Below are 19,720 nucleotides of genomic sequence, written 5' to 3' on the forward strand. Positions count from 1 at the left end.
CGAGAAAGAAATCGTAATATTACGAGAATAAAGTCACAACTTTACGAGAAAAAAAATCGTAATATGACGAGAATAAAGTCATAATTGTACGAGAAAGAAATCGTAATATTACGAGAATAAAGTCACAACTTTACGAGCAAAGAAATCATAATATGACGAGAATAAAGTCATAACTTTACGAGCAAAGAAATCGTAATATGACAAAAATAAAGTCACAACTTTACGAAAATAAATCATAATATTACGAGAATAAAGTCACAACTTTGCAAGGAAAAAGGGTTGTAATATTACGAGAATAAAATAACTTTACGAGAAAAGAAATCTTACTACTACGAGAATAAAGTCATAACTTTACGAGAAAAAAAAATCGTACTATTACGAGAATAAAGTCATAACTTTACGAGAAAAAAAATCGTACTATTACGAGAATGAAGTCATAACTTTACGAGAAAAAAAGTCGTAATATTACGAGAATAAAGTCATAATTGTACGAGAAGAAAAGTCATAATAAAACAAAAATAAAGTCATAACTGTACGAGAAAATAAATCATAATATTACGAGAATAAAGTCACAACGTTGCAAGGAAAAAGGGTCGTAATATTACGAGAATAAAATAACTTTACGAGAAAAAAATCGTACTACTACGAGAATAAAGTCATAACTTTACGAGAAAAAAAATCGTACTATTACGAGAATAAAGTCATAACTTTACGAGAAAAAAAAGTCGTAATATAACGAGAATAAGGTTATAACTTTACGAGAAAAAAAAACATAATATTGCGAGAATAAAGTCACAACTTTACGAGAAAAAAGGTTGTAATAATACAAGAATAAGGTCATAACTTTACGAGAAAAAAAATCGTACTATTACGAGAATTAAGTCATAACTTTACGAGAAAAAAATCTTACTATTACGAGAATGAAGTCATAACTTTACGAGAATAAAGTCATAACTGTACGAGAAGAAAAGTCATAATAAAACAAAAATAAAGTCATAACTGTACGAGAAAAGAAATCATAATATTACGAGAATAAAGTCACAACTTTACAAGAAAATAGGTCGTAAAATTACGAGAATAAAATCATAACTTTGAGAGAAAAAAATCGTACTATTACGAGAATAAAGTCATAACTTTACGAGAAAAAAATGGTACTATTACGAGAATAAAGTCATAACTTTACGAGAAAGAAAGTTGAAATAAAACGAGAATAAAGTCATAACTTTACAAGAAAATTAATTGTACTATTACGAGAATAAAGTCATAACTTTACGAGGAAAAAATGGTACTATTACGAGAATAAAGTCACACCTTTACGAGAAAAAAAGTCGTAATAAAACAAGAATAAAGTCATAATTGTACGAGAAAGAAATCGTAATATTACGAGAATAAAGTCACAACTTTGCAAGGAAAAAGGGTTGTAATATTACGAGAATAAAGTAATAACTTTACGAGAAAAAAAATCATAATATTACAAGAATAAAGTCATAACTGTACGAGAAAAGAAATCATAATATTACGAGAATAAAGTCACAACTTTACCAAAAAAGAAATGGTAACATGACGGGAATAAAGTCATAACTTTACAAGCAAAGAAATCGTAATATGACAAGAATAAAGTCACAACTTTACGAGAATAAAGTCACAACTTTACGAGAATAAAGTCACAACTTTACGAGAAAAAGGTTGTAATATTATGAGAATAAGTCATAACTGTACGAGAAAAAAAGTCTTAATCTGACGAGAATGAAGTCATAACTTTACGAGAAAGACATCGTAATATGACGAGAATAAGGTCATAACTTTACGAGCAAAGAAATCGTAATATGACGAGAATAAAGTCATAACTTTACAAGAAAATGATTACACTAGTACGAGAATAAAGTCATAACTTTACGAGAAAAAAAGTCGTAATAAAACAAGAATAAAGTCATAATTGTACGAGAAAGAAATCGTAATATTACGAGAATAAAGTCACAACTTTACCAGAAAAAAAATCGTAATATGACGAGAATAAAGTCATAATTGTACGAGAAAGAAATCGTAATATTACGAGAATAAAGTCACAACTTTACCAAAAAAGAAATCGTAATATGACGGGAATAAAGTCATAACTTTACGAGCAAAGAAATCGTAATATGACAAGAATAAAGTCACAACTTTACGAGAAAAAAAATTATAATATTACGAGAATAAAGTCACAACTTTGCAAGGAAAAAGGGTTGTAATATTACGAGAATAAAGTAATAACTTTACGAGAAAAAAAGTCTTAATATGACGAGAATAAAGTCATAACTGTACGAGAAAAAAAATCGTACTATTACGAGAATAAAGTCATAACTGTACAAGAAAAAAAATCGTACTATTACGAGAATGAAGTCATAACTTTACGAGCAAAGAAATCGTAATATAACGAAAATAAAATCATAACTTTACGAGAAGAAAAGTCATAATAAACGAAAATAAAGTCATAACTGTACGAGAAAATAAATCATAATATTACGAGAATAAAGTCACAACGTTGCAAGGAAAAAGGGTCGTAATATTACGAGAATAAAATCATAACTTTACGAGAAAAAAAATCGTACTACTACGAGAATAAAGTCATAACTTTACGAGAAAAAATTATAATATTACAAGAATAAAGTCACAACTTTACGAGAAAAAAGGTTGTAATATTACGAGAATAAAGTCATAACTTTACGAGAAAAGAAATCATAATATTACGAGAATAAAGTCACAACTTTACGAGAAAAAAGGTTGTAATATTACGAGAATAAAGTCATAACTTTACGAGAAAAAAAATCGTACTATTACGAGAATGAAGTCATAACTTTACGAGAAAAAAAGTCGTAATATTACGAGAATAAAGTCATAACTGTACGAGAAGAACAGTCATAATAAAACAAAAATAAAGTCATAACTGTACGAGAAAATAAATCATAATATTACGAGAATAAAGTCACAACTTTACAAGAAAATAGGTCGTAAAATTACGAGAATAAAATCATAACTTTGAGAGAAAAAAATCGTACTATTACGAGAATAAAGTCATAACTTTACGAGAAAAAAAAGTCGTAATATAACGAGAATAAGGTTATAACTTTACGAGAGAAAAGATCATAATATTACGAGAATAAAGTCACAACTTTACAAGAAAATAGGTCGTAATATTACGAGAATAAAGTCATAACTGTACGAGAAAAAGAGTCGTAATAAAACGAGAATAAAGTCATAACTGTACGAGAAAATAAATCATAATATTACGAGAATAAAGTCACAACTTTGCAAGGAAAAAGGGTCGTAATATTATGAGAATAAAATAACTTTACGAGAAAAAAATCGTACTACTACGAGAATAAAGTCATAACTTTACGAGAAAAAAAATCTTACAATTACGAGAATAAAGTCACACCTTTACGAGAAAAAAAGTCGTAATAAAACAAGAATAAAGTCATAATTGTATGAGAAAGAAATCGTAATATTACGAGAATAAAGTCACAACTTTGCAAGGAAAAAGGGTTGTAATATTACGAGAATAAAATAACTTTACGAGAAAAAAAATCGTACTACTACGAGAATAAAGTCATAACTTTACGAGAAAAAAAATCGTACTATAACGAGAAAAAAGTCATAACTTTACGAGAAAAAAAAGTCGTAATATAACGAGAATAAGGTTATAACTTTACGAGAAGAAAAGTCATAATAAAACAAAAATAAAGTCATAACTGTACGAGAAAATAAATCATAATATTACGAGAATAAAGTCACAACTTTGCAAGGAAAAAGGGTCGTAATATTACGAGAATAAAATAACTTTACGAGAAAAAAAATCGTACTACTACGAGAATAAAGTCATAACTGTACGAGAAAAGAAATCATAATATTACGAGAATAAAGTCACAACTTTACGAGAAAAAAAAGTCGTAATATAACGAGAATAAGGTTATAACTTTACGAGAAAAAAAATCATAATATTACAAGAATAAAGTCACAACTTTACGAGAAAAAAAGTCGTAATAAAACAAGAATAAAGTCATAATTGTACGAGAAAGAAATCGTAATATTACGAGAATAAAGTCACAACTTTACCAGAAAAAAAATCGTAATATGATGAGAATAAAGTCATAATTGTACGAGAAAGAAATCGTAATATTACGAGAATAAAGTCACAACTTTACCAGAAAAGAAATCGTAATATGACGAGAATAAAGTCATAACTTTACGAGCAAAGAAATCGTAATATGACAAAAATAAAGTCACAACTTTACGAAAATAAATCATAATATTACGAGAATAAAGTCACAACTTTGCAAGGAAAAAGGGTTGTAATATTACGAGAATAAAATAACTTTACGAGAAAAGAAATCTTACTACTACGAGAATAAAGTCATAACTTTACGAGAAAAAAAATCGTACTATTACGAGAACAAAGTCATAACTTTACGAGAAAAAAATCGTACTATTACGAGAATGAAGTCATAACTTTACGAGAAAAAAAGTCGTAATATTACGAGAATAAAGTCATAACTGTACGAGAAGAAAAGTCATAATAAAACAAAAATAAAGTCATAACTGTACGAGAAAAGAAATCATAATATTACGAGAATAAAGTCACAACTTTACGAGAAAAAAAAGTCGTAATATTACGAGAATAAGGTTATAACTTTACGAGAAAAAAAATCGTACTACTACGAGAATAAAGTCATAACTTTACGAGAAAAAAAATCGTACTATAATGAGAATAAAGTCATAACTTTACGAGAAAAAAAAGTCGTAATATAACGAGAATAAAGTCATAACTTTACGAGAAAAAAATATAATATTACAAGAATAAAGTCACAACTTTACGAGAAAAAAGGTTGTAAAATTACGAGAATAAAGTCATAACTTTACGAGAAAAAAAATCGTACTATTACGAGAATGAAGTCATAACTTTACGAGAAAAAAAGTCGTAATATTACGAGAATAAAGTCATAACTGTACGAGAAGAACAGTCAAAATAAAACAAAAATAAAGTCATAACTGTATGAGAAAAGAAATCATAATATTACAAGAATTAAGTCACAACTTTACAAGAAAATAGGTCGTAAAATTACGAGAATAAAATCATAACTTTGAGAGAAAAAAATCGTACTATTACGAGAATAAAGTCATAACTTTACGAGAAAAAAAAGTCGTAATATAACGAGAATAAGGTTATAACTGTACGAGAAAAAAAATCATAATATTACGAGAATAAAGTCACAACTTTACGAGAAAAAATGTTGTAGTATTACGAGAATAAAGTCATAACTGTACGAGAAAAAAAGTCGTAATAAAACAAGAATAAAGTCATAACTGTACGAGAAAAGAAATCATAATATTACGAGAATAAAGTCATAACTTTGCAAGGAAAATTGTAATATTACGAGAATAAAATAACTTTACGAGAAAAAAATCGTACTACTACGAGAATAAAGTCATAACTTTACGAGAAAAAAAATCGTACAATTACGAGAATAAAGTCACACCTTTACGAGAAAAAAAGTCGTAATAAAACAAGAATAAAGTCATAATTGTACGAGAAAGACATCGTAATATTACGAGAATAAAGTCACAACTTTGCAAGGAAAAAGGGTTGTAATATTACGAGAATAAAATAACTTTACGAGAAAAAAAATCTTACTACTACGAGAATAAAGTCATAACTTTACGAGAAAAAAAATCGTACTATAACGAGAAAAAAGTCATAACTTTACGAGAAAAAAAAGTCGTAATATAACGAGAATAAGGTTATAACTTTACGAGAAGAAAAGTCATAATAAAACAAAAATAAAGTCATAACTGTACGAGAAAAAAAATCATAATATTACGAGAATAAAGTCACAACTTTGCAAGGAAAAAGGGTCATAATATTACGAGAATAAAATAACTTTACGAGAAAAAAAATCGTACTACTACGAGAATAAAGTCATAACTTTACGAGAAAAAAAATCTTACTATTACGAGAATAAAGTCAAAACTTTACGAGAAAAAAAAGTCGTAATATAACGAGAATAAGGTTATAACTTTACGAGAAAAAAAAACATAATATTACAAGGATTAAGTCACAACTTTACGAGAAAAAAACTCGTAATAAAACAAGAATAAAGTCATAATTGTACGAGAAAGAAATCGTAATATTACGAGAATAAAGTCACAACTTTACCAGAAAAAAAATCGTAATATGACGAGAATAAAGTCATAATTGTACGAGAAAGAAATCGTAATATTACGAGAATAAAGTCACAACTTTACCAGAAAAGAAATCGTAATATGACGGGAATAAAGTCATAACTTTACGAGCAAAGAAATCGTAATATGACAAAAATAAAGTCACAACTTTACGAAAATAAATCATAATATTACGAGAATAAAGTCACAACTTTGCAAGGAAAAAGGGTTGTAATATTACGAGAATAAAATAACTTTACGAGAAAAAAAATCTTACTACTACGAGAATAAAGTCATAACTTTACGAGAAAAAAAATCGTACTATTACGAGAACAAAGTCATAACTTTACGAGAAAAAAATCGTACTATTACGAGAATGAAGTCATAACTTTACGAGAAAAAAAGTCGTAATATTACAAGAATAAAGTCATAATTGTACGAGAAGAAAAGTCATAATAAAACAAAAATAAAATCATAACTGTACGAGAAAATAAATCATAATATTACGAGAATAAAGTCACAACGTTGCAAGGAAAAAGGGTCGTAATATTACGAGAATAAAATAACTTTACGAGAAAAAAAATCGTACTACTACGAGAATAAAGTCATAACTTTACGAGAAAAAAAATCGTACTATAACGAGAATAAAGTCATAACTTTACGAGAAAAAAAAGTCGTAATATAACGAGAATAAGGTTATAACTTTACGAGAAAAAAAAACATAATATTGCGAGAATAAAGTCACAACTTTACGAGAAAAAAGGTTGTAATAATACAAGAATAAGGTCATAACTTTACGAGAAAAAAAATCGTACTATTACGAGAATTAAGTCATAACTTTACGAGAAAAAAATCTTACTATTACGAGAATGAAGTCATAACTTTACGAGAAACAAAGTAATAATATTACGAGAATAAAGTCATAACTGTACGAGAAGAAAAGTCATAATAAAACAAAAATAAAGTCATAACTGTACGAGAAAATAAATCATAATATTACGAGAATAAAGTCACAACTTTACAAGAAAATAGGTCGTAAAATTACGAGAATAAAATCATAACTTTGAGAGAAAAAAATCGTACTATTACGAGAATAAAGTCATAACTTTACGAGAAAAAAAAGTCGTAATATAACGAGAATAAGGTTATAACTTTACGAGAGAAAAGATCATAATATTACAAGAATAAAGTCACAACTTTACGAGAAAGAAGTTTGTAATATTACGAGAATAAAGTCATAACTTTACGAGAACAAAAATCGTAATATGACAAGATTAAAGTCATAACTTTACAAGAAAAAAAGTCGTAATATGACGAGAATAAAGTCATAACTGTACAAGAAATAAAGTGGTAATATTACTAGAATAAAGTCATAACTTTACGAGAAAAAAAATCATAATATTACAAGAATTAAGTCACAACTTTACGAGAATAGTCACAACTTTACGAGAAAAAAGGTTGTAATATTACGAGAATAAAGTAATAACTTTACGAGGAAAAAATGGTACTATTACGAGAATAAAGTCATAACTTTACGAGAAAGAAAGTTGAAATAAAACGAGAATAAAGTCATAACTTTACAAGAAAATTAATTGTACTATTACGAGAATAAAGTCATAACTTTACGAGGAAAAAATGGTACTATTACGAGAATAAAGTCACACCTTTACGAGAAAAAAAGTCGTAATAAAACAAGAATAAAGTCATAATTGTACGAGAAAGAAATCGTAATATTACGAGAATAAAGTCACAACTTTGCAAGGAAAAAGGGTTGTAATATTACGAGAATAAAATAACTTTACGAGAAAAAAAATCGTACTACTACGAGAATAAAGTCATAACTTTACGAGAAAAAAAATCGTACTATAACGAGAAAAAAGTCATAACTTTACGAGAAAAAAAAGTCGTAATATAACGAGAATAAGGTTATAACTTTACGAGAAGAAAAGTCATAATAAAACAAAAATAAAGTCATAACTGTACGAGAAAATAAATCATAATATTACGAGAATAAAGTCACAACTTTGCAAGGAAAAAGGGTCGTAATATTACGAGAATGAAATAACTTTACGAGAAAAAAAATCGTACTACTACGAGAATAAAGTCATAACTTTACGAGAAAAAAAATCTTACTATTACGAGAATAAAGTCACAACTTTACGAGAAAAAAAAGTCGTAATATAACGAGAATAAGGTTATAACTTTACGAGAAAAAAAATCATAATATTACAAGGATTAAGTCACAACTTTACGAGAAAAAAACTCGTAATAAAACAAGAATAAAGTCATAATTGTACGAGAAAGAAATCGTAATATTACGAGAATAAAGTCACAACTTTACCAGAAAAAAAATCGTAATATGACGAGAATAAAGTCATAATTGTACGAGAAAGAAATCGTAATATTACGAGAATAAAGTCACAACTTTACCAGAAAAGAAATCGTAATATGACGGGAATAAAGTCATAACTTTACGAGCAAAGAAATCGTAATATGACAAAAATAAAGTCACAACTTTACGAAAATAAATCATAATATTACGAGAATAAAGTCACAACTTTGCAAGGAAAAAGGGTTGTAATATTACGAGAATAAAATAACTTTACGAGAAAAGAAATCTTACTACTACGAGAATAAAGTCATAACTTTACGAGAAAAAAAATCGTACTATTACGAGAACAAAGTCATAACTTTACGAGAAAAAAACGTACTATTACGAGAATGAAGTCATAACTTTACGAGAAAAAAAGTCGTAATATTACAAGAATAAAGTCATAATTGTACGAGAAGAAAAGTCATAATAAAACAAAAATAAAGTCATAACTGTACGAGAAAATAAATCATAATATTACGAGAATAAAGTCACAAAGTTGCAAGGAAAAAGGGTCGTAATATTACGAGAATAAAATAACTTTACGAGAAAAAAAATCGTACTACTACGAGAATAAAGTCATAACTTTACGAGAAAAAAAATCGTACTATAATGAGAATAAAGTCATAACTTTACGAGAAAAAAAAGTCGTAATATAACGAGAATAAGGTTATAACTTTACGAGAAAAAAAAACATAATATTGCGAGAATAAAGTCACAACTTTACGAGAAAAAAGGTTGTAATAATACAAGAATAAGGTCATAACTTTACGAGAAAAAAAATCGTACTATTACGAGAATGAAGTCATAACTTTACGAGAAAAAAAGTCGTAATATTACGAGAATAAAGTCATAACTGTACGAGAAGAACAGTCATAATAAAACAAAAATAAAGTCATAACTGTACGAGAAAATAAATCATAATATTACGAGAATAAAGTCACAACTTTACAAGAAAATAGGTCGTAAAATTACGAGAATAAAATCATAACTTTGAGAGAAAAAAATCGTACTATTACGAGAATAAAGTCATAACTTTACGAGAAAAAAAAGTCGTAATATAACGAGAATAAGGTTATAACTTTACGAGAGAAAAGATCATAATATTACGAGAATAAAGTCACAACTTTACAAGAAAATAGGTCGTAATATTACGAGAATAAAGTCATAACTGTACGAGAAAAAGAGTCGTAATATAACGAGAATAAAGTCATAACTGTACGTGAAAATAAATCATAATATTACGAGAATAAAGTCACAACTTTGCAAGGAAAAAGGGTCGTAATATTACGAGAATAAAATAACTTTATGAGAAAAAAATCGTACTACTACGAGAATAAAGTCATAACTTTACGAGAAAAAAAAATCGTACAATTACGAGAATAAAGTCACACCTTTACGAGAAAAAAAGTCGTAATAAAACAAGAATAAAGTCATAATTGTATGAGAAAGAAATCGTAATATTACGAGAATAAAGTCACAACTTTGCAAGGAAAAAGGGTTGTAATATTACGAGAATAAAATAACTTTACGAGAAAAAAAATCGTACTACTACGAGAATAAAGTCATAACTTTACGAGAAAAAAAATCGTACTATAACGAGAAAAAAGTCATAACTTTACGAGAAAAAAAAGTCGTAATATAACGAGAATAAGGTTATAACTTTACGAGAAGAAAAGTCATAATAAAACAAAAATAAAGTCATAACTGTACGAGAAAAAAAATCATAATATTACGAGAATAATGTCACAACTTTGCAAGGAAAAAGGTTCGTAATATTACGAGAATAAAGTAATAACTTTATGAGAAAACAAATCATAATATTACGAGAATAAAGTCATAACTTTACGAGAAAAAAAGTCATAATATTACGAGAATAAAGTCACAACTTTACGAGAAAAAAAAGTCGTAATATAACGAGAATAAGGTTATAACTTTACGAGAAAAAAAATCATAATATTACAAGAATAAAGTCACAACTTTACGAGAAAAAAAATCGTAATAAAACAAGAATAAAGTCATAATTGTACGAGAAAAGAAATCGTAATATTACGAGAATAAAGTCACAACTTTACCAGAAAAAAAAATCGTAATATGACGAGAATAAAGTCATAATTGTACGAGAAAGAAATCGTAATATTACGAGAATAAAGTCACAACTTTACCAGAAAAGAAATCGTAATATGACGGGAATAAAGTCATAACTTTACGAGCAAAGAAATCGTAATATGACAAAAATAAAGTCACAACTTTACGAAAATAAATCATAATATTACGAGAATAAAGTCACAACTTTGCAAGGAAAAAGGGTTGTAATATTACGAGAATAAAATAACTTTACGAGAAAAGAAATCTTACTACTACGAGAATAAAGTCATAACTTTACGAGAAAAAAAATCGTACTATTACGAGAATAAAGTCATAACTTTACGGGATCAAAAATCGTTATATTACGAGAATGAAGTCATAACTTTACGAGAAAAAAAGTCGTAATATTACGAGAATAAAGTCATAACTGTACGAGAAAAAAAGTCGTAATAAAACAAGAATAAAGTCATAACTGTACGAGAAAAGAAATCATAATATTACGAGAATAAAGTCACAAAGTTGCAAGGAAAAAGGGTCGTAATATTACGAGAATAAAATAACTTTACGAGAAAAAAAATCGTACTACTACGAGAATAAAGTCATAACTTTACGAGAAAAAAAAATCGTACTATAATGAGAATAAAGTCATAACTTTACGAGAAAAAAAAGTCGTAATATAACGAGAATAAGGTTATAACTTTACGAGAAAAAAAAAACATAATATTGCGAGAATAAAGTCACAACTTTACGAGAAAAAAGGTTGTAATAATACAAGAATAAAGTCATAACTTTACGAGAAAAAAAATCGTACTATTACGAGAATGAAGTCATAACTTTACGAGAAAAAAAGTAATAATATTACGAGAATAAAGTCATAACTGTACGAGAAGAAAAGTCATAATAAAACAAAAATAAAGTCATAACTGTACGAGAAAATAAATCATAATATTACGAGAATAAAGTCACAACTTTACAAGAAAATAGGTCGTAAAATTACGAGAATAAAATCATAACTTTGAGAGAAAAAAATCGTACTATTACGAGAATAAAGTCATAACTTTACGAGAAAAAAAAGTCGTAATATAACGAGAATAAGGTTATAACTTCACGAGAGAAAAGATCATAATATTACGAGAATAAAGTCACAACTTTACAAGAAAATAGGTCGTAATATTACGAGAATAAAGTCATAACTGTACGAGAAAAAGAGTCGTAATATAACGAGAATAAAGTCATAACTGTACGAGAAAATAAATCATAATATTACGAGAATAAAGTCACAACTTTGCAAGGAAAAAGGGTCGTAATATTACGAGAATAAAATAACTTTACGAGAAAAAAATCGTACTACTACGAGAATAAAGTCATAACTTTACGAGAAAAAAAATCTTACAATTACGAGAATAAAGTCACACCTTTACGAGAAAAAAAGTCGTAATAAAACAAGAATAAAGTCATAATTGTACGAGAAAGACATCGTAATATGACGAGAATAAGGTCATAACTTTGCAAGGAAAAAGGGTTGTAATATTACGAGAATAAAATAACTTTACGAGAAAAAAAATCGTACTACTACGAGAATAAAGTCATAACTTTACGAGAAAAAAAATCGTACTATAACGAGAAAAAAGTCATAACTTTACGAGAAAAAAAAGTCGTAATATAACGAGAATAAGGTTATAACTTTACGAGAAGAAAAGTCATAATAAAACAAAAATAAAGTCATAACTGTACGAGAAAATAAATCATAATATTACGAGAATAAAGTCACAACTTTGCAAGGAAAAAGGTTCGTAATATGACGAGAATGAAGTCATAACTGTACGAGAAAAAAAATCTTAATATGACGAGAATAAAGTCATAACTGTACAAGAAAAAAAATCTTACTATTACGAGAATAAAGTCACAACTTTACGAGAAAAAAAAGTCGTAATATAACGAGAATAAGGTTATAACTTTACGAGAAAAAAAAACATAATATTACAAGGATTAAGTCACAACTTTACGAGAAAAAAAGTCGTAATAAAACAAGAATAAAGTCATAATTGTACGAGAAAGAAATCGTAATATTACGAGAATAAAGTCACAACTTTACCAGAAAAAAAATCGTAATATGACGAGAATAAAGTCATAATTGTACGAGAAAGAAATCGTAATATTACGAGAATAAAGTCACAACTTTACCAGAAAAGAAATCGTAATATGACGGGAATAAAGTCATAACTTTACGAGCAAAGAAATCGTAATATGACAAAAATAAAGTCACAACTTTACGAAAACAAATCATAATATTACGAGAATAAAGTCACAACTTTACCAGAAAAGAAATCGTAATATGACGGGAATAAAGTCATAACTTTACGAGCAAAGAAATCGTAATATGACAAGAATAAAGTCACAACTTTACGAGAATAAAGTCACAACTTTACGAGAATAAAGTCACAACTTTACGAGGAAAAAGGTTGTAATATTATGAGAATAGAGTCATAACTTTACGAGAAAAAAATCTTACTATTACGAGAATAAAATCATAACTGTACGAGAAAAAAAGCGGTAATATTACGAGAAAAAAGTCATAACTGTATGAGAAAAAATATCTTAATATGACGAGAATAAAGTCACAACTTTACGAGAAAAAAACTCGTACTATTACGAGAATAGTCACAACTTTATGAGAAAAAAGGTTGTAATATTACGAGAATAAAGTCATAACTTTACTAAAACAAAAATTGTAATATGACGAGAATAAAGTAATAACTTTACGAGGAAAAAATGGTACTATTACGAGAATAAATTCATAACTTTACGAGAAAGAAAGTTGTAATAAAACGAGAATAAAGTCATAACTTTACGAGAAAAGAAATCATAATATTGCGAGAATAAAGTCACAACTTTCCAAGAAAATAGGTCGTCAAATTACGAGAATAAAATCATAACTTTGCGAGAAAATAGGTCGTAAAATTACGAGAATAAAATCATAACTTTGCGAGAAAAAAAATCTTACTATTACGAGAATAAAGTCATAACTTTACGAGAAAAAAAAGTCGTAATATAACGAGAATAAGGTTATAACTTTACGAGAGAAAAAATCATAATATTACAAGAATAAAGTCACAACTTTACGAGAAAGAAGGTTGTAATATTACGAGAATAAAGTCATAACTTTACGAGAACAAAAATCGTAATATGACAAGATTAAAGTCATAACTTTACAAGAAAAAAAGTCGTAATATGACGAGAATAAAGTCATAACTGTACAAGAAATAAAGTGGTAATATTACGAGAATAAAGTCATAACTGTACGAGAAAAAAAATCATAATATTACAAGAATTAAGTCACAACTTTACGAGAATAGTCACAACTTTACGAGAAAAAAGGTTGTAATATTACGAGAATAAAGTCATAACTTTACGAAAACAAAAATCGTAATATGACGAGAATAAAGTAATAACTTTACGAGGAAAAAATGGTACCATTACGAGAATAAAGTCATAACTTTACGAGAAAGAAAGTTGTAATCAAACTAGAATAAAGTCATAACTTTACAAGAAAATTAATTGTACTATTACAAGAATAAAGTCATAACTTTACGAGAAAAAAAATCGTACTATTACGAGAATGAAGTCATAACTTTACGAGAAAAAAAGTCGTAATATTACGAGAATAAAGTCATAACTGTACGAGAAAGAAAATCATAATATTACGAGAATAAAGTCACAACTTTACACGAAAATAGGTCGTAATATTACGAGAATAAAGTAATAGCTTTACGAGAAACAAAATCGTACTATTACGAGAATAAAGTCATAACTTTACGAGAAAAAAAAGTCGTAATATAACGAGAATAAGGTTATAACTTTACCAGAGAAAAAATCATAATATTACAAGAATAAAGTCACAACTTTACGAGAAAGAAGGTTGTAATATTATGAGAATAAAGTCATAACTTTACGAGAACAAAAATCGTAATATGACAAGATTAAAGTCATAACTTTACAAGAAAAAAAGTCGTAATATGACGAGAATAAAGTCATAACTGTACAAGAAATAAAGTGGTTATATTACGAGAATAAAGTCATAACTTTACGAGAAAAAAAATCATATTACAAGAATAAAGTCACAACTTTACGAGAATAAAGGTTGTAATATTACGAGAATAAAGTTATAACTTAACGAGAAAAGAAAATCGTAATACAACAAGAATAAAGTCATAACTTTACGAGAAAAATTTTAATAATACGAGAATAAAGTCACAACTTTACGAGAATGTTTTTTAATAAAACGAGAATAAAGTCATAACTTTATGAGCAAAAAACTCGTAATATGATGAGAATAAAGTCATAACTGTACGAGAAAAAAAATCTTAATATGACGAGAATAAAGTCACAACTTTACGAGAAAAAAAGCACCATAAGGGCTAGAGCCGGCCCTGATCTTGTTTCCAACCTAATGAAGGTTTCTGACTGGAAGAAAGTGCAGCTGATAAAACCTTCTTTGGACAGGTCCAAAATCTTATGCTGGAACCAGACATAAACTAATAACGTCACCACGGTGCGATGTCATTTTGGGATAATTTCGTCCAAATGAGGTTCATTTAAATGCAGGATTCCCAGCTGTGGGTCTGAGAATGTGCCCATAAAGCTCCACATGTGTCCTCGTCATCATGTCCACACACTTGTTCCATTAGTACTCCCTGTCTGTCTGTGTCTGAGGAGGGGCTACAGGATGTGTCACACTCGCTTGTTACTGTTAACAGAGACTTTTCTTGAATAAAAGAGCAGTGAATTAGTCCTTCCATTCTCCACAGACAGTTCAGATGTGCTGCGCTGTTTCTGATCAAATCAATGAATAGTTTAACCCCATCATCTCCAGCGTGTCCTCGTGCATGCCACTCACCGCTTCATGTCCTCCAGTCTCTCTACCTCGTGGTCAATATAAGTTCTCAAGTAATCGATCAGTTTCCGTTCAACACTGATCGCCTGCTTCACGTTCAGCAGCGACGTATACATTTCACCTAAAGAAGCAGGAATCACAGCTACAGCCAGCAGACTCCAACTGAAGTAGACACATGATGTGGGATACTTCATCTCCAGCGCAGATCATCAACCTATTCCCTCTCTTCTTCTTCTTCTTCTTCTCCTTCTCCTTCAGCAGCAGCAGCTCAGTGACTGAGCTCCTCTCTCTACTGGACTGAGGAGCTTCAGGGTTTACCAACGTGCCTCTGAGGTCCACGCGGGGATCTCCCTCATCTGCTCTGAGATCAGCTGTCTCCTTGTCTCCTTGTCTCCTTGTGTGTATGGGGCTGGCCTGCAGCCTCAATTCAGTCAGGACAATTCGTTTCTCATAACAGTACGCACCCGACATGTTTATTTGCATTATTAATAACATCAAACTTTATGGAGTTATGGTCCATTTGGGATGAAACGAGCTGCACATTCAGTTTGAGCCTTGACCCGTGCAGATAAATGATGTGAGTGGATTAAAAGCATGTTATGATGTATACACCACTTTCATTCAACTCATTTGTATTGCCTTAAAGTGGCTGATTAGAGGAAGGCATTTACTCACTGGTTGAATGCATTTAGTATTAAGTTTGGAGTCAGTGCGACACCTGCAGGTGGATGCTCTGTATTACAAGCAAACTGCTATTTTAAAGGTGCACAGTAAAGACATTTTCACTGACTTCATTGTTGTGGCGAATCATAAAAAATAAAAGAAATAAGAGAGAGCAAACTGTAAATTATTGCTGTACAGTGTTTATAAATTATATATATATATATACATATATATATCATAATAATTTAATTTAAGCAATAATTTACAGTTTGCTCTCTCTTATTTCTTATACAGTATACAGTATATAAAGAGAGATTAGGGCTGTCAATCGATTCAAATATTTCAAACACGGTGGACTTAAATTGTTAAACCTTAAGGCACTCAACTTTGCACTAAAAGCATCCCTTATACCAAAATGGATCTTAAATCTGCAGTGGTTTTCAGCAAAATTATTGAGGTCTGCTTATCTGCTGTTCAACAAAGAACTCTATCCTTATCTCCAGTTAACTGCTTTTCAGTTCACTACATTAAAGAGAAAGTCATTTCCATACTTATCAGGCTTTTTGGAAGAGGCCATAGTCAGTTGGTTTCAAAACCAATATCATCAACCAGAGTTAAGTTATGAAATCCAGAGCCAAGTGTTGTGGTATAATAGAAATATGTTGATCAACCTTTGTTTATTGAATCAATGTTTGAAAAAGGAATATTATTTATAAATGACCTCTTGAATAGTGGGGGCAAAATCATGTCTTATGATGAATTTAAAATAGTATACTGTAATGTTTGTGACCTTTTTACATATAATCAACTCTGTGCATCTATACCTCAGATCAGGAAAAGGAAGCTATCATTATGTACAAAACAAATGGCATGTTGCCCCTACATTAAGGACACAACATGGATGAATAAGAGGAAAATAAACAAGAAAATATATCAGTTATACATGCATCTAAAAACATGTCTGCTGCACCAGACAAATGTATCCCATGGAGGAAAGTATTTACATGTATTTAAACAACTTCTTTTGATGTCTCCATTAGAATTTTACAACTAAAACTAATCTACAAATTCTTGCCTACTAAGAGAATGCTAAAAAAATGGGGCATCCAACAATGTGACTTCTGTAGATTGAGTGAGGAGGAAGAGGAGTCAGACATTCATTTATTTTGGTATTGTAAGGAAGTTGCATTATTTTGGATTAAAGTTGAAAAGTGGATGTCAGTCTACAAATCAAATTTCTATAGCTGTCCTTTATCTATAATGTTTGGTGATTTAAGGGATGATGAAAAGGGAAAAGACCTGAACAACATCATCATTATGATGGGGAAAGCATTTATATTTAAAGCTATAAAAAGACAGCAGTTAAACACTGAATGTTTCAAAATGTTTTGAAACATCAGTGGGTTCTTGAGAAAGACGTTAATAGAAATAAAGAACAGAATATCATTTTTGAGCGTGGGTGGGATACTTTGAGTCAGGGTGAAAATTGGAGTTAAACAAAAATTCATAAATAAATAATGTCGATAAAAGGTCAACTAAAGGGATGTAAATATGTCCTTTTTTGTCTGTATAATAGAATAGATAATTGTGTAAGCGAATGTATCTAAGTGGATATGTATATGAATGCGTGTGTAGATATAGACATATGTATATACTGTATGTATATGTATCTATATATGAGATTGGTTGTATGTATATGAATATGAATATGTATGTATATGAACCTTTTGACACTGCACTATTACAACGGGTAGCACTTTTTTTTCTTTTCTTTTTTTATGTTTTTTTATGTTTATATATGTTGTTGCTGCTGTCTGTATGTCCCTTTACAAGTATGTGTATGTATTCCTTTAACCTTAAATTGATTAATGATTAACTGCATGATTGTCCATAGTTAAACCTGCAGTAGGCAGAACGTTTTTGGCATAATTGGGCAAAAATCCCATAATAACCTTTCAGCAAATTGTAATTCAAGTGTTCTGAGAGAAAACTAGACTTCTGCTCCTCCTCATGGCTCTGTTTTCAGGCTTTAGAACATCTAGCCCGTGACGGGAGACTTTGACCAATCACAGGTCATTTCAGAGAGAGAGAGCGTTCCTATTGGCTGTTCATTCAATGGAGGCGGTTGTCAATCACATCCGAACTCCAATCAAACTAGGCAGCACTGATCAAATATGGATTAATATTATGTTACTGTAATGCCTATTTCTCTCCTCAGATGTTCTCAGAAACATCTTGTAGTGTACTGTTTAGCTGTAAAATGAGAACATTTGCTCTGGCTGGTGGGCGGTGCTTGGAACTTCCTCAACTTATCTCAACATGGCTGCCGGGTCACAAACTTTCCCTGTACAATAAAGTACAAGATGTTTCTGAAAACATTTTACGTGAGAAATAGGCATTACAGTAACATAATATTGATTCATATTTGATCAGCGCTGCCTAGTTTGACCGTTTGATCGGAGTTAGTGAGTGATTGACAGCTGCTCAGAGACGGCAAGGCTCCAGCTCAGCTCTGATTGGTTGTTTTCCTCTGGTCATTGAAATCTTGCAGATGCCGTTAGGAGCACCGGAGGACACAGACACATAATTTTTTTCAGATTACCTGTCTCATGCACTACTGTCAGGATATAGTGACCAAATGAGCAAGTATACTAGGAATTTACAGGTAACCACTTTAATATTTCCCCCCAAAACAAACTCTCATCATTCTCATATCATTTTATAATTGACTTAGTGATAGGATAGCACAAAAATGCAGAACAACGAAAAAAAAAAAAAGAAAGTAAGTAACATATGTGGTCTACAGACATCTGTTCTCTTGCTATGGGAAGAGCAAATATCACTACAGAAATCCGTACAAAAACATAATTTATACATTCTTAAATGACATTCACAGGTGCAATTTGGTTATTTGAGGCCCCCAAGGAGACAGTGGCTTACGGCTTACATGCAAGATATCTTAAATCCACCCTCTGAATTGTGTACATAAACTGCAACAGAAACACCCTGACGCACCAGCCATAGTGCTGGGAGACTTAAATCACTGCAACCTGGACAGGTCATTACCCCATTAGCCAAACAGGCACACAGACAGCGTCTGGAGGAGAACTTTAAAGCCAACAATCCTAAAAGACTCTCGGACACTATGAAGAGGATGACGGGAATGTCATCCTCTAACAAACCTATGATGACAAACAATGAACTTGTGTCAGCAAATGAGCTAAATAGGTTCTTCACTCGGTTTGACTCTGCCGGTTATCCTGAGAAATGTGCAGATTTTCTCAAGAATACCACACCCACTAGTGCAGATAGGATTGTCATTACTGTGGATGAAGTCAGGAGCATTTTCCAACGTGCCAACTCAAGGAAAGCTCTTGGCCCTGACTCGAGCAGTGCTCTTTTTTTTAAATCTTTTGCCAGGGAATTGGCCGGTTGGGCAGCCTATCTTTCAACTCTCTGTTGACACTCACACCATTCCACTAGCTTGGAAGACATCACATATTAAACCT

General features: G+C 29.8%; 1 protein-coding gene across 1 annotated transcript in view; it reads right to left on the minus strand.

Moving 5' to 3' along the window:
* Positions 1 to 16,019, minus strand: part of p4ha3 (prolyl 4-hydroxylase, alpha polypeptide III) — a 67,925-nt gene extending 51,906 nt beyond the window's left edge. Inside the window, exon 1 of the mRNA XM_037775631.1 lies at positions 15,867 to 16,019. Coding sequence (XP_037631559.1) covers positions 15,867 to 16,019 — 153 coding nt within the window. The remainder of the gene's footprint in view (positions 1 to 15,866) is intronic.
* Between the last annotated feature and the right edge of the window lie 3,701 nt (positions 16,020 to 19,720).

Source organism: Sebastes umbrosus, chromosome 7 (genome assembly GCF_015220745.1).
Source record: "Sebastes umbrosus isolate fSebUmb1 chromosome 7, fSebUmb1.pri, whole genome shotgun sequence".
NCBI classification, from domain to species: Eukaryota; Metazoa; Chordata; class Actinopteri; order Perciformes; family Sebastidae; genus Sebastes; species Sebastes umbrosus.